At 43.0% G+C, this 16,123-nt stretch overlaps 1 protein-coding gene across 1 annotated transcript in view; it reads left to right on the forward strand.

Annotated features, from left to right (window-relative positions):
- Window positions 1-9,039: 9,039 nt before the first annotated feature.
- The window catches only part of CFAP47 (cilia and flagella associated protein 47), a 186,097-nt gene continuing 179,013 nt past the window's right edge, over window positions 9,040-16,123 (forward strand). The window contains exons 1-3 of the mRNA XM_033146380.1: window positions 9,040-9,219; window positions 11,103-11,254; window positions 13,322-13,437. Coding sequence (XP_033002271.1) covers window positions 9,052-9,219; window positions 11,103-11,254; window positions 13,322-13,437 — 436 coding nt within the window. The 5' untranslated portion in view covers window positions 9,040-9,051. The remainder of the gene's footprint in view (window positions 9,220-11,102; window positions 11,255-13,321; window positions 13,438-16,123) is intronic.

Consider the following 16,123-nt stretch of genomic DNA (forward strand, 5'->3'; position numbering starts at 1 on the left):
AAAATTGATTTTGATGCCACGGGAAAAACTCAATATAGAGTTGAAATATCCATATCATTAACAACAGTTTGTCTAGTCAACTGTCTCACTTGAATGTGTCTGCTCTGTTACAGCTGAGTCTTGTCTTTTACAAATTTAATTTTTCAGACTTTGATCTCTCTGATCCAACTGTTCTCAACTCTCTTTCCATGAAATTCAAAAGAAGGACTGTGAAATGAACAAATATATTTAATATTTTTTGAGTGAATGCCCCAGACTATTCCTGGATGGTTGATACTTTTTACCCTTTTCGTGGGAAGTAGCCCTGTGAAAAAGCTCTGCAGTATATAGCCACAACACATGTGTAAATTCAACAGCACAATCACAATGACCAGTAATGCTTGCAATTGTGGATCATGAACTGCCATCACTGAGCAATCTGTGCTTCTTGCTTCATTTGTCACAGATATTACCGTATTTGTTGCTGTGATAAATATAATTTAAAAAAGATGGACAGAGAAACGAGATACACCAAGCTCAGCTGGAAGAGTCACGCATGCCCTTAATAGCATTTCAGTTGGGCTAGTTTGTTTTCATAGTGGTTAAGCTGCTTGGGAAAATCCACAGTTAACCCACAAGCCATTCCCTTATATAAGGCTTAATACTTCCCCTGCCTATATTGCTTTAATATTATAACTACATCAGCAGTGTAGTGGTAAATTTTAAAGTGCAGGAGCTCTTCATGAGAATCCACATCACAAAAAGTAAAATAAACCCATTACCTTTTTATGTTACTTGGCAACCATTTATTTCATATTATGTGGCATGAGGACCATATAAGACAGTTGCCCCAGACACATGGCAATATGGAGAGATTTATTACACTAAAATGTTGGTCAGTTTTCATATACCTTCTCATAGGTCTGCTTTGTGTTTGGCTGCTGTTTGTGGAGAAACATTTGTTAGCTGCTTTCGTTGCTCATATTTTATTGTTAAGTTTTTTTTATTAAATATTTTCTTGATTTACAAAGGTAGTGCAATGTCTCTCTCATATTTTCTCCATGTAACATTTTTACAAGTCAATTTCGTTTGTTGAGACATTAGGCGGAAAAGGGGGAAAGAGGTGGGCGGGATGGGGAGATGGGCGGGGTGGGGTGACAATGTTTCTATTTTACTTAATATATGTAGGGTTTGATGTCAGCGTTGTTTGTGCAGGTTCTCTGTTGTTCACTTGTGTTCCTTTGGAGGTGAGAGAGGTCGGGGTTGGTGTAGGATGTGAGTGTTCATTTGTGGTTTTGAAAACGCACTAGAAAATACTTTGAAAAACAAAGAGTCAAAATGATTAGGGTAGCTTTGTTGATAGATTTGCTCATACACCCACCAAAGAGCAGCAATACAGAACATGATACCCAATTTATTAAAAAGGTAAAGGGACCCCTGAGCATTAGGTCTAGTCATGTCCGACTCTGGGGTTGCGGTGCTCATCTCGCATTACTGGCCGAGGGAGCTGGTGTACAGCTTCCGTGTCATGTGGCCAGCATGACTAAGCCACGTCTGGTGAACCACAGCAGCACACGGAAACACCGTTTACCTTCCCGCTGGAGCAGTACCTATTTATCTACTTGCACTTTGACATGCTTTCAAACTGCTAGGTGGGCAGGAGCTGGGACCAAGCAATGGGAGCTCACCCCGTCGTAGGGATTCGAACTGCTGACCTTCTGATCAGCAAGCCCTAGGCTCAGTGGTTTAACCCACAGCACCACCTGTGTCCCTCCCAATTTATTAGGACCAGCTTAAAGTTATAGAATAGTGAGCTGCCAAAGGATGGTGTAATGAGCATCATGTTGGAATTTGGCTGGCTGGATCTAAGTTACATCCCTGATGAGGCATTATTGTAATCCTATGCACATTTCCATGAGGGTAAACTCCATGAAACTCAGTGCTTACTTCTGAATGCATAGGTTGAACTTGTTGAACTTTAACAACAGAGCTGAAATGCAACATTTAGCTTTTCATTAGATGTCCAAAAAGTTTTGCAAATGCTCACTTTTATACTTTGTGCAATTAAATAACTCAAGATGCATGTGGTTATGATCTCAGATGCTTCCAACTGTGCAAAATCCTTTACAATTAACTGCAGCAAATTGGGTGATAAGGGAGCACTTTTCATTTTATGTTGATAAAGGGAAAACAGCCAGTCACCATCTGTTATTGTTTTTCAAACAAATCTGAGTTAGAGATAAGTTATTGATGTATATTTTAGGCCAAGCAAACCAGAACAAAACTTTGTTATATATACACTATGAACTGCAAAAGTATATATTTCTATTGCAATTTAACATAAGAATAAACCAGTATCAAAGAACACTTGGCAAAAAAGTGTTTTGGAAATAATCACAAGTGTCTCAGAATTTAGGGTAAATTATGAAGAGTTTGAATTGATGGGCTTACATGTTTTCCCACAGATGCTGGAACAACTCCAGGTTTTCTTGCAGCTCGGGGGTTCACTTAACTCAAAACCATTCAGGCCAGTTCAAAGGAATAGTAAATGTTGCCAGAAATGTGAAAAGCAGATTCAGCAGCAGAAAAGATAATCTGCTATATGTGGGCAGAATAAAATTGAAACTGCTTATTTCGGACTCTGCCTGTGATAATTTATGATGAACTTATATGGTGCTGACAGACTGTTTTGAACGACTTTACAGTATATTGAACAGTACAAATTTCTTGCTATAGCAAAATGATTTACAGTGAAGGGGGAAAGATTGGCATATCAAAGTTGAAGCTCTGTTATAAGGTCTATTGTCTTCAGCTGTCAACCCATCGCCTAGTCCTAACCTGTGAATCCCACAGTAGAATGATGAAATGTAGGAACGAAAAGTTTCTTAATTAGTTATTTTTTATGTCTCCAATGATATTTCCACATCGTGCCAAGTAGAATGACCGTTCCCCACATCAAATGGGTGCGCATTTTGCGTGGTCACGCACAGCCCCCTTGGATCCCACAGCAGCACTTGGCAGTTCGGACTGGCACCACCTTCACCACAACTTTGGCGGTTGCAGGCCTTGGGATGGAATCCTTTAGTCATCTTCCTAAATGGGGGGGGGGTGCGCGTGGGGCGGTGACTCCACGCCCCCAGTGCGGCGGCGATAACAGGGGTCCCGTTAAAGGGACTTGGGGGAAGGCATTAGCCATATGTCCAGAGATTGTCATTGCCCTCCCCCTCCAACTGTGGCAAACGGGGGGCGGGCTCTCTGCTTGAACACATGTTCTCCAGCTGGGAGGCTGGAAAGGATAAATGCCCAATGCCTGAGCCAAGGTCTTCCTATATCTGAATCTTAATAAAGTTGTGTTTTAATCCCATAGCACATTGTCTTGTGTCATTATTCTGCTCAGGGGCTCCATGGGGTTTGGGGGACTCCACCTGGCCACGCAATGCTTGAGTATTTTGTTTTCACTGAAGTTAACCCATTTATCTTGTTAACAATTCAAAGTTTCTGGTGTACTTATCTTTCAACTTCACTGGTTTCTTCCTTCCATCCTTTCTTTATTTGTTGTACAAACCATGTTGCTCGTTATTTCTCTTATGGCCTTTATCTCTTAAGAGAGGCAAACTCAGTGCTGCAGTACTAGTTAAAACTTTGATACTGCCTCTATTGAAATATAAACTTTAAATCTTTAAGACCATAAAAACTATAAAAAGGAATGTTTGAGATAAAACAAAACAAAGGAGTGGTGGAAGAGAGACATGTGCTGTCTTTTAGCATGGTTCCATTTAGACCACTCACCCTTTTATACCAGCCACTATGCACATATGGAAAAGCAGGCTAAACACCCACCACATTTCACTTCACCATTTGCATCCTCTTTTAACCGCCATGCATTTAAGAGATACAATAAATAATATTTGATAGAAGAAAGTTGTTTTTCGTTTCATAAATGTAGTCAGGATGGTCCCCATATTTTCAAGTAACTTACAACTACCGGTAAATGAAAATGCATCGTAAACTGCACAGGCCACGTGAAGCTGTATATATAGTTTTGACATATCTATTTCTCCTTTTTTATCATATGAGGTCTCTGACTAGGTCTAGAATCAATAAGGGATTGGATCAGAGTGAAGGAACTTAAACTCAATCTAGAGTTAATGATCGTAGAGGACTCAGAGTGGTTGGCTGGGGAAAAGCCCATTCTAGATGAAATTGCTTTTTAAAAAGAATTGTATGTTAAGATACTTCTTAGCTGCTTTTCAAAATAAAAAATATTCTCAAAGCACCATAAAATGCAACAAAACCTTTTTTTAAGTTCACAATTTAGATACGAAAACAGAAAGAGCACTAGAACCATCTGATCTCAAGCTGGCACACTCTGGCTCCCAGCCAACAGAAACACACAGTAAAAGAACAATTCTAATTAAAACCAGATTGGAATTGAATCATATTCAGAAGCCTATCAAAAAGAAAACAGAAGGGAGCCAATTGTACCAATTGTGGGAGATGCAATGCTGGAACCAAAATAGCAGCTGTAGCGTTATTTTAGCTTAAGCTGCTTTGCCACTACATCTGCTACTGGTGTGTAGCCTGGCCGCTGCAATGCTTACCTTTTTGACTTTCTAATTAAGACAGTTGTAATGTGCCTTAAAGACTGCTGGTAGCATACTTCAAAATGCTACCGCTTTATTCATTTAAGCTGCTGTCCATTTTTGATCAGTGAGAACATACTACACTTCAGCAGCTACCGGTGTGTTCACAACCAATTCAAGCCGCTGCTTTTGACCTATATATCCCTATACCGTGATGGGGAACCTGTAGCACTCCACATGTTGTTAGACTACAACTCACATGACCTCCGGCCAATGGAAGTTGGAATCCAGCAATATCATACCCTCCAAGAATTTTGTGCCAAAACAGACGTCGGGAGGGGCACACCTTCCAGTCCAGTGCTCTTTTAGTCCGATGCTCATGCTAGAGTGCCGGACCAGAAAACAGGACACTCCAGGATCCAAACAGAAGCTAGGATTGGCTTCTGTGATCTGGGATGTCCCATTTAAAGCAGGACACTTAGGAGGTATGCAATATTTGGAGGGCCACAGGCTCTCCAACCTTCCTGTAAATGGTTTGGGGTATTTAAAGGAACGTCTCCCATTTTAAGATCTAACAATGAGATCCTGCTAAGCAGGTCCGTGCAGGGTGGGGGCAGCCGGGTACACTTGCCCAGGTCTCGGAGCACCTGCTGGCCAGTTAGGGACTGGCTGTTTTTTGAGTTCATAACTGAATTCCAACAAGGCTTCCACCCCAGGCCTCAGACAAGCTTTGCGGGGCCCTGCTGCCAAGTGTACTACATTTTGTGGATGTCTGTTTAGCACCCACTAGAAGCAGCGTGCTTTCAGTTGTTGCCCCAGGAAACTCATTCCATCCCATTTCTTTCAGAAAACAGATATATTCTTATTCACTTATTTATTTTAAAGAGAATCATACCCACAAAAGTGAGGCAGGATTTAGGCCTCCTATTTCTTCAGTGGTTTTGTTGACCAGTTTTATTGGCTTTTGGTTTCACTGGATTTTTGCTGTTGTTAAATTATTCATACATGGTTTTAAGTTACAAACTGCTTTATAAACAGACTGAAAATCAGTATACATATTATGTAAACAATGAAAGTAAGAATCCACAGATAACCTGTGTGACGTGTGAAAAACTTTATTTGCTGCACATCTGAGAGCCAACTATGCATTAAGCTTAGTGGGTAGTGGGCAGCCACTTTGCCCTTTTAACTTTTATTAATTTCGAGTGCAGTGTGTGTGTGTGTGTGTGTGTGTGTGCACAATTCTTACTGGAAATGCAGTGCCCAGGGAGAGGAGACTTGTTAATTTCCTCCTTGGTGCAATCAGAACTAAAACCACCTCCTCACATGATTAAAAAGCTTGTTCTAAGTGTTCTAAGTGTACCGGAAGGTATTTTAGGGGCCAGGAGTGGAAGGAAAGAGGTAATGATCTCTTGCCATGCACCACATTCCTGGTAAAGATCCCACCTAACCATAATTCATAAAATAAAAAGGAGAGGTAGCTGCACATTAAACATAATGCGTAATTTGGTCCTAACCCAGCTAAAAAAAAAAGATGAATTCAAAAGTCAGACATTGCATGGATTTATCAGAAACCCCATTTGTGTTCTGAGGAACAGGCCGGGTTGTGCCAATGGTTAAAGTTGGGCAGATGATAAAGCTGAGAGACAAAGTATCCATGAAAAGGATACTGTATAGAACAACTTAATAAGAACAAAGAATGTGGCAAGCTAAAGTGGTTCATTTAAGGGCAGATCTAAAGTTGGAATTTCTCTGTCACATACCCGAAATACTTTTCAGAGAGCCACATTGAAGTCCAGCACAGGTGAAAAGCAGTTAATTGTTATCTTCTGTATCTTGTCAATTCAGTTGTCTACACAGACAGAATGAGATATGTCCCAGGTCTGAAAGGCTGTTTTTAAGTGCTGTGTATGATTAGATATGCTATTATGGCAATATAGTCTTTGTTTGGTTTTCTTGTTTTAGTGCATTTTAGTGTTTAAAAAGCATCTACCCATGTGGTGTAATAAAATATTGCTAAAATGCAAGAAAACAAGAAAACCAAACAAAGACCATATGGGCATTTATAATAATGTAACTAATCACATGCAATATCCAGAGAATGTTGAGTTATGGGGTAACAGTAAATAAATACTTTGTTCATAGATGACAGCAAACACTTTCAGAATTTATTATGAAAATGAACAAACAATTTTTTTAAGGAGGCAGGTTAAAATACAGATGATTTGCTTATGTTGCCACACCATCAAGCCAACCAAGGGTTAGCATTTATAAATACTTAGTCTAGTATTCTTCTTTATGCTTCTACCTAAAGCATTTTATAAACGAGTAGAAAGCAGTATGCCCTTTCTTTGTAAAGTATCACTGACAATGTTCTCAGGCCAGTTACATCTCTAAGCTGCTAGAGAAGCCAATGGGAATAAAACAAATCAAACACCCTTCCACAGTTACAGCCTTTTCTTAATTTGTAAGCATGCACAAGTCCCACAGAGCTAAAAGAAGCTTATGGCCCAAAAATTGTGTGTGCAAGATTTCAACTTTAGTACACAGTATGGATTTATACATTAGTGAACATAAAAGAGCTTTTCAAAATAAGAGCCAAACCAAAGGTGTGTTCACTAACATATGTAGCAAAATATTGTTCTAAAAAGAATAAAAATGGATAGTAGCTGAGAGATAGAGCTTGTGCTTTTCATATTAAAGGTCTCAATTCTGGTCTTTTTAAAAAAACAATTTCAAGTAACAGACTGCAGAGATCTATTTCTTAATCTTAACAGTTTCCTAAGGTTCCCAAAAAGAACACTGTATGATAACTGCTGATTTACAACTCTCCCATCCCATAGCTATTACATACTAAGAAGTCAGCAGGTGGCACTATAATACACGTATTATGCATAGTTTTCTTTATCAAACTCATTCTTTTTTCCAGTCTAGTTTTTATGCAGATTTACTGATACTAAAAATCATTGTGCATCTACCATATGCTGTACACTTTCATTCCTTCCCAGTTCGTAAGGTAAGAAACAAAGCATTCCTAAACTGAGTGTGTTTGAACTTGGGACTCAGCAACTGATGAAACAGTTTGAACTGGGAAAACTACATAGCTCATAGTAAAACCAAAATCCAAACCTATGCATGTTTAGTCCAATGCAATTCCTATTTTTTTACAGTGGTGCCTGCTCCTAGATGAGCAAGTTTGGGATGTACATTTATCTATCAGGAAGAATAATTTAATTCAGTGGTGCCCTTAATTTCAAATCAGCATACTGTTTATAGAAACAAAGGAAGCTGCCTTACATCAAGTCAGAGCATTGATCGATTTAGCTTAATATTGCATGTTTGTGGACACTGATTGTCAGCAGTTTTTCAGACAGGATTCTTTCCCACGCGTATCTGACCATAACTTAATGGAACTCTTCGCATACCAAATACAGTATGCATTCCGATACCGAGCTTCGGTCAGTCACCACATGTAATGAATGATTATTCTTTTTATTTTATTTCCCCCATCCATTCCCTCAAGGAGGTGTAGAAAAGCAGTTCTCCTGATTGTATCATTGCAACCACCTCATTAATTGCGGAGTAGGCTGAGTGAGAAATCCTATAGCGAGATCCACCTGCATGCGTGGGGTTGGGATCCAGCGGTTCTCCCGATGACCCAAGAGGTTCTCAGCACAGCGAGGCTACGCCGGCTTAACTCCTCCATCTTTGGCTCAGCCAGGATCCCGCCAGCAGTGGTGAGCCCAGTGAGGATTGCAGCCCGAGTCTCCCGGCCTCAACATTTTTCTCACCGAACAATGGCTACAAATCAGACTGATTTAAAGAGGGCATCCCTGCCTGCTTTGACTTGCTCGCTGTTACAAGACCCAGCATTGCCACTTTTTTCGGCCCTTGGACTATCATATCAGTTGCTAGGAAGCAGGGAAAACAACAACAGGATTTTAGTACAGGTAGGTAGCCGTGTTGGTCTGCCATAGTAAAAAAATAATAATAAAAAAATCATTCCAGTAGCACCTTAGAAACCAACTAAGTTTGTTATTGGTATGAGCTTTCGTGTGCATGCACACTTCTTCAGATATGTGAATAACAACATATAGAATAACAACAACGCAGCAAAGTCTTTTGGTTACGCATTCAGCCGCAGTGGCCACTGCCATAATAAAGTCATCTTTGCATTTCTGACTTGACCCACTCCTTTGCTGGGTAAACCTCAGCACGACTCCACTCTACACTGCCTTCTCTCTATGGTAAGCTAGGAAGCTTCCGCCACAGGCTCCGGAAAGGTTCGCTCGAAGCCTCGCCTCCAATCAACAGCGCCAGTCCCGTTGCTAGGTGACCGTTCCCAAGCTGCGGCTTGCGGAAGGAAGCTCGAGTCGCCTTGGAGACAGGGACGCTCCTGGCTGGGCGCTGGTTTGGGCAGAAGGCTGCCATGAGTTCCCGGGGCGGCGAACGGGAGGGCGCTGCCGCCGCTGGCGGGTGCGCAAGGATCATGGAGGCCCCCGCAGCCTCGTGGCACGTAGCCGGGGTGCGCATTACGCCGTCCGAGGTGCGCTTCGTGGACGCGGTGCCCGGAGGGCGCTACCGGGCCTTGCTGAGCATCCAGAACCTGCAGTCTCACAGCTGCCTTCTTCGCTTAATGCCTCCGGAACGACCTCAGGTGGGGAGGCCCGGAGGGCAGGAATCAGTGGGGGGGGGGGCGGGCGGGGGCAGGCTGAGAACTGGCCCTTGAAACCTCCGCCTTTCCCTTTAAAAATGATCCTTTGCACCCAGTGGCGGAGTAAGGCTCCGCGGTACCCGGGGCGGCAAAGGAAACGCCCCGGGGGCGGGGCGTCGTGACATCACATTGTGACGTCATGACGCTCCGCCCCCAGGGCGTTTCCGGGGGTGCCGGCGCCGCTTCTGCAGCCCTCTTTTAAGCCGAAGAGCTCGCTTTTAAGCTCTCCGGCTCAAAAGGAGGCTGTGGAAGCGGCGATCCGATGACAGAGTGCGCCTGCGCGCGCAGGCGCACTCCGTCGTCGGGCCGTGCGCTGCCGCTCCCAGGGTGACGGATGGAGCGGCAGCGCGTGGGAATGGTGGGAGGGGCTGCCTCTTGTCACCCCCACGTGCCGCCGTTCGCTCCGTTGCCCCAGGAGCAGCAGCACCGCACACACCGTGCGCTGCTGCTCCCGGGGGGACGGAGCCAGCGGCAGCGCGTGGGGCTGACAAGCGCCGGCCCCTCCTGCCACTCCCCACGCTGCCGGTCACCCTGGGAGCAGCAGCGCTGCACGGACGGGGTGCTGCCTCGGCCGTGCGCTGTTGCTCCTGGGGTGACGGAGGGAGCGGCAGCGCTTGGGAATGGCGGGAGGGGCTGCCGCTTGTCACCCCCATGCGCCGCCGCTCGCTCCTGTCGCCCCGGGAGCAACAGCGCACGGCCGAGGGAGCACCCCATCCGTGCAGCGCTGCTGCTCCCGGGGTGACCGGCGTTGCCTGGGGAGTGGCGGGAGGGGCGCCGCTTGTCGCCCCCACCCGCCGCTTGTCGCCCCCACCCGCCGCTTGTGGCCCCTGTCGCTCGGGGGCGTACCGCCCCCAGCGCCCCCCCCCTAGCGACGCCCCTGTTTGCACCCTTCGCAACGCACCTCCTTCTGATGCTACTGTTAGTAGTGCCCACGTCCCCAGCCTGCAGTTTCTCCTCCCTCCATTCCCCTTTGCTGCTTCACTTGTTGCCAAAAAATTACAGAACACCCCTCCCCAAGTTCGTAACAATGTAAATCTTGGCAGATCAAATGGAAGTTAAAAAAACAAACAAACAAACAAATCCAGAGGCAGAGCGTTTACTACTGGAGAGTTACTGAATAGTGTTTTGAATCAAAGCCCATCACTTGTCAATAATAATAAAAATAACAATAATTTTATTAAAAACAAAATCGAAAATTCTTTCTAGTAGCACCTTAGAGACCAACTGAGTTTGTTCCTGGTATGAGCTTTCGTGTGCATGCACACTTCTTCAGATACACTGAAACAGAAGTCACCAGATCCTTAAATATAGTGGGGGAGTGGGGAGGGGTATTACTCAGAAGGGTGGTGGGAATGGGTGATCAGCTGATAGGTGTGGAAAACCTGTTGACGACTCTAAAGGCTGTAATTAGTCTTGCAGGGAAAGGCAAGTGGTGAGATGGCTAAAGATAGCTTTGTTATGTATAATGAGATAAAAATCCAATGTCTTTGTTCAGTTTGGTGATTAGTTGTAATTCAGCCACTTCTCTTTCCAGTCTATTTCTGAAATTTCTTTGTATTAAGACATTTCTTTGTATTAAGACAATTTCTTTGTATTGTATTGGGGTGGGCATATAAATAATAATTTTATTATTTATATGCCCACCCCAATCTGACTGGGTTGCTGCAGCCTCTCTGGCGGCTTCCAGCAAAATGTGTTTCATGGATGGGCAATGAATATATAATCCTGCTGAAATCAAATGACAGTTGAATTGGAAATCAAATGGTTTATTTCTTCTTCTTCTTCTTCTTCTTCTTCTTCTTCTTCTTCTTCTTCTTCTTTTGCAGTTCAAACTAATTGTGGAAAAGCAAAAGAACTCTGTTGCTTCTGGGCTTCACATAACAGCCACCGTGGAATATCATCCTGATAAAGAGATAAACCTCCAGGACAGGCTACTCCTTCACATAGGAAAAAAGATAGTTGAGATTCCTCTAATAGGGTATGGCATTTCAACGTATTGCTCCACTAGTTAACTTTTGTTAAAACAAGGTGAAATTTCCTCCATATGATTACTGTGACTTAAAATTGTTATGTGTGAAGTGGCCTTAAGGGCCAAGCTACATACTAATTGCTTGTAATCAATTAATGTCCATAGTTTTTTTGGGGGGGAATAGCTGTAGGTGTGGGTGTGTAAACAGGATGAAGACCATGATTCTGACAAAAAATCCAACACTGCCCCCCCCCCGGTGCTCTGAGAGGAAAACTTAAACTGATGCCAGTAGACATTTCTCTCCTAGCCCTAAGAACAGCTTGCATGGGTTATTTATTTTATTAAAATGATAATGCTCCATTTTTACTCTTTGTGACATAGGGTTGCCACTTGACTGATGTTTATTACTAGATTAGTGCTTTTAAAACTTTTTAAATGCATTAATAAATAGCACAATCCAAACCCGTGTCCAGCAGTAAGAACCACCAACACATTTGCATTGCTCACTTAGTTAGGGCCGGAAAGTGGGAGGGGGGCAAGCAAAATTATGCTCTATGCCACCTTGGAGCTGACTTAGTGATTGGGCCTGCTGCTGTCAAGGGGTGTTAGTGGAGCTGTCTTAGGATCCAGTAGGCCCTGTTTTGCCTCAGCCCACCCTGCCCCATAGTGCTATATTTTGGGGCTACAATTCACCTGCCCTCTCAGTGGAATAGGGAACTCTGTACTGGTGGAGTGATGCTAGTATCACTCCATGAGCAGAAGCTAGTGATACTGTTCTGGTCTAGGGGCAGGGAGTCTATCATGTATGATAGTGACGTCCTTAGGTATTATGCTGCTGTTGCAGGAGCGGCCCTACCAGTTCAATGATGAGTTTTGACCCAGGCTGCAGTGCTATCAACCCTTTACTGTGCTGCTTTTTGTATTTATATTTGTATATTTTTTGTATTTTGTATTTGTACTATTTCACTTGTGTCCTGCTTTTCTTCCATGCTGGCTGGATCTACCAAGCTGTGAAGATCTACCAAGCTCTAAAGGTCAAAGCTAGCACTTTGAATTGGGCCTAGAAATGAAGTAGGGAGCCAGTGCTGTTAGCAAAGCACCACCATAATATGTTCCTAATTTTGAGTTCTAATTATCAGACTAGCAGCTATATTCTGAACAAACTGCAGTTTTGAACTGTCTTCAGAGGCAACTCTATGTATCAGTAGTATAAATGAAGTCACTAAAGTTGACCAGGTAGTTAAACCACCCTATAGTATAAAGTGCTTTGGGCTATAAAGGAAACATTCACCTCCAGAATAAATGGTTCATGGAGCACCCTCAAGGTTTAACTCTGGCCAATTTCCTATCCTTATTCGTGGCTGCCACTAGATTTTTAATCTTTCCATTTTATTTTGTTAGCTCTTTACCAAAATGTATTAAAACAGCGAGGTTTAGGACTCAGTGATGTTTTGTTGCTAGGTTATATAAGGGGCACATTCTATGGAAAATTTGTCATGATTTGTAATGTGAACCAATCCATGTTTACTTAGAAGTACCCGGTAAGTTCTACTGAGTCTCAGCGGTGCTTGTTTTCAGGAATGTGCATATGGAATTTTCAGCCCAAATCATACTGTTCTTACTGTGATTTTATTTTTTTCCTCTTACTTTCTTGTACTGAATGTCTCTTACTGCAGTCATCATGAGCTCATATAATATTGAAACTTTTATAATGCTATAAAATTGTTGGGGTATTCCAGTGTACTCATTGTATATTAAATTGTGATCAGTGTTTTTTTCTTAAGCATGAGTAGACCAGATCCATTTTTAAGAATTTATAATTTGATGAAACAAAGACGTTAGAGCTAATTAAATATATAGTTGCAACTCAATGTGATTAAATTGTCCTTAAGTTCCAATAATTAAGAAAGCAAAATGACATTTTAATAAACCTCTTATGTTTGCTGATGTTGCTGCTAAATTAGATTACATAATTAAATTCTCTGTGTGTTGAAAATGGGAGGAAAGCTTTCTTTAAAAAAATGCAGTCAACAAAGTAATGTCAGAAAGCCAATTAAAAGTGCAATTGTTTTCCAGATTAATCCCATGCTGCTGCCTAGAAATTGAACCTGAGATAGATTTTGGCACAGTGATTGCAAACAGTAACGTAATTAATAAAAATCTAAAAATTACTAACTATGGATCATCTCCAGGTAAATATTTTCTGTGTAGCAAATTACACCAGATTTCTTTTCTGTTATGGTATATTGATGGGTTTCCTAACTATAGTATATATTGAAATATTCATTTTGTCTCACAGTTCTTAGACACTCCAAACTAGGGTTATCAACTTCTGGGAAAGCTACTGCCCTAGATGGTGTCACATGTTGCTAGAAAAGGGTAGCAAAAATGGTTTTTCTCTCCTTCCTCATTTTCCATTAATTTTTAAAATTTTGGGAGCATGTCATAGTATTTCGGGATAGTGAAGACAGAGAAATAGGTATGTGTACATACACCACTGGGCAGAATTCAAATTGCTGCTTCCACACGCCATGCTTGTGATTTGTCTTGCAGTCTGTGGCTAAGGGTGCAATCCAAACCTCCTGCTGTGGTGGTTCTGTGGAGCTCTTGCCACATTCACAGCCCTGCCGTTCACAGTGTGGAAAGTGAAGGGCAATATGACTGGGCCTGATCTTTGCACCAGCTCTGGGCAAGCACAGTGATCAGGTCTGGTTTGAGATCTATGTCTTCTGGCAACAGCTGTAAAACTGACTTAGGATCCCTCTGAATGCCCGGTTTTGGGGGTTTCTGCTGGGGTTAGCTGGTGGGGATTCCACCAATGGACTTACTTTCAGCATGTTAGGCAGATGGAATGTAAAGGCTGGTGCTGATGGAGTAATGTTGTCAGCAGCCTGAGGGAGGAGGTTTGGGATTGTTCTGGAGTTTTCTGCTCTCTAAGAGTTCTTAATTATGTGAAGTATTTGTGATTTGGAGTGTTTAAAGCTGTGCTCACTTGAGTTATGTGTTTTTAGTTCTTGTGACATAGGTTTGTCACACTTTTGTGACATTGGGTGGCATCCAGTTTCATTGCACAATGGGGATTCTAGTATCTCTTCTCTTCCAGCCTGTTGAATGACTGTAAGACCTGCTCCTGAGGTTTTTTACAACCTGGAAGAGAAGAGAGCAGATTTTGGGAGTGTGGACAGGCAGTGTGGAAAGAGAAGCCCTGTTGCACAAATGGACATCTGCTTGCAGTACATTGGATGTCATCCACAGTGTGTGGCACAGTTGGAGTTTGGATTGTGTTAGGTTTCTTTGTGCTGCCTGGAAGTCATGTACCTGAGGACATGCTTGGGACCAGAAGTTTTGTTAGCCTATGCTGTAGCTGTTTGGCTTAGACCAGCATTTCTCAACATTGGGTCTCCAGATGTTGTTGGACTACAACTCCAATCATCCCTCATCACTAGTCCTGCTAGTTAGAATTGTTGTTGTTGTTGTTCAGTCGTTCAGTCGTGTCCGACTCTTCGTGACCCCATGGACCAGAGCACGCCAGGCACGCCTATCCTTCACTGCCTCCCGCAGTTTGGCCAAACTCATGTTAGTAGCTTCGAGAACACTGTCCAACCATCTCATCCTTTGTCGTCCCCTTCTCCTTGTGCCCTCCATCTTTCCCAACATCAGGGTCTTTTCCAGGGAGTCTTCTCTTCTCATGAGGTGGCCAAAGTACTGGAGCCTCAACTTCAGGATCTGTCCTTCTAGTGAGCACTCAGGGCTGATTTCCTTGAGAATGGATAGGTTTGATCTTCTTGCAGTCCATGGGACTCTCAAGAGTCTCCTCCAGCACCATAATTCAAAAGCATCAATTCTTCGGCGATCAGCCTTCTTGATGGTCCAGCTCTCACTTCCGTACATTACTACTGGGAAAACCATAGCTTTAACTATACGGACCTTTGTTGGCAAGGTGATGTCTTTGCTTTTTAAGATGCTGTCTAGGTTTGTCATTGCTTTTCTCCGAAGAAGCAGGCGTCTTCTAATTTCGTGACTGCTGTCACCATCTGCAGTGATCATGGAACCCAAGAAAGTGAAATCTCTCACTGCCTCCATTTTTTCCCCTTCTATTTGCCAGGAGGTGATGGGACCAGTGGCCATGATCTTAGTTTTTTTGATGTTGAGCTTCAGACCATATTTTGCGCTCTCCTCTTTTACCCTCATTAAAAGGTTCTTCAATTCCTCCTCACTTTCTGCCATCAAGGTTGTATCATCAGCATATCTGAGGTTGTTGATATTTTTTCCGGCAGTCTTAATTCCGGTTTGGGATTCATCCAGCCCAGCCTTTCGCATGATGAATTCTGCATATAAGTTAAATAAGCCGGGAGACAATATACAGCCTTGTCGTACTCCTTTCCCAATTTTGAACCAATCAGTTATTCCATATCCAGTTCTAACTGTAGCTTCTTGTCCCAAATAGAGATTTCTCAGGAGACAGATGAGGTGATCCGGCACTCCCATTTCTTTAAGAACTTTCCATAGTTTGCTGTGGTCGACAGAGTCAAATGCTTTTGCGTAGTCAATGAAGCAGAAGTAGATGTTTTTCTGGAACTCTCTAGCTTTCTCCATAATCCAGCGCATGTTTGCAATTTGGTCTCTGGTTCCTCTGCCCCTTCGAAATCCAGCTTGCACTTCTGGGAGTTCTCGGTCCACGTACTGCTTAAGCCTGCCTTGTAGAATTTTAAGCATAACCTTGCTAGCGTGTGAAATGAGTGCAATTGTGCGGTAGTTAGAGCATTCTTTGGCACTGCCCTTCTTTGGGATTGGGATGTAAACTGATCTTCTCCAATCCTCTGGCCACTGCTGAGTTTTCCAAACTTGTTGGCATATTGAGTGTAGCACCTTAACAGC

Source organism: Lacerta agilis, chromosome 4 (genome assembly GCF_009819535.1).
Source record: "Lacerta agilis isolate rLacAgi1 chromosome 4, rLacAgi1.pri, whole genome shotgun sequence".
Lineage (NCBI taxonomy): Eukaryota > Metazoa > Chordata > Lepidosauria > Squamata > Lacertidae > Lacerta > Lacerta agilis.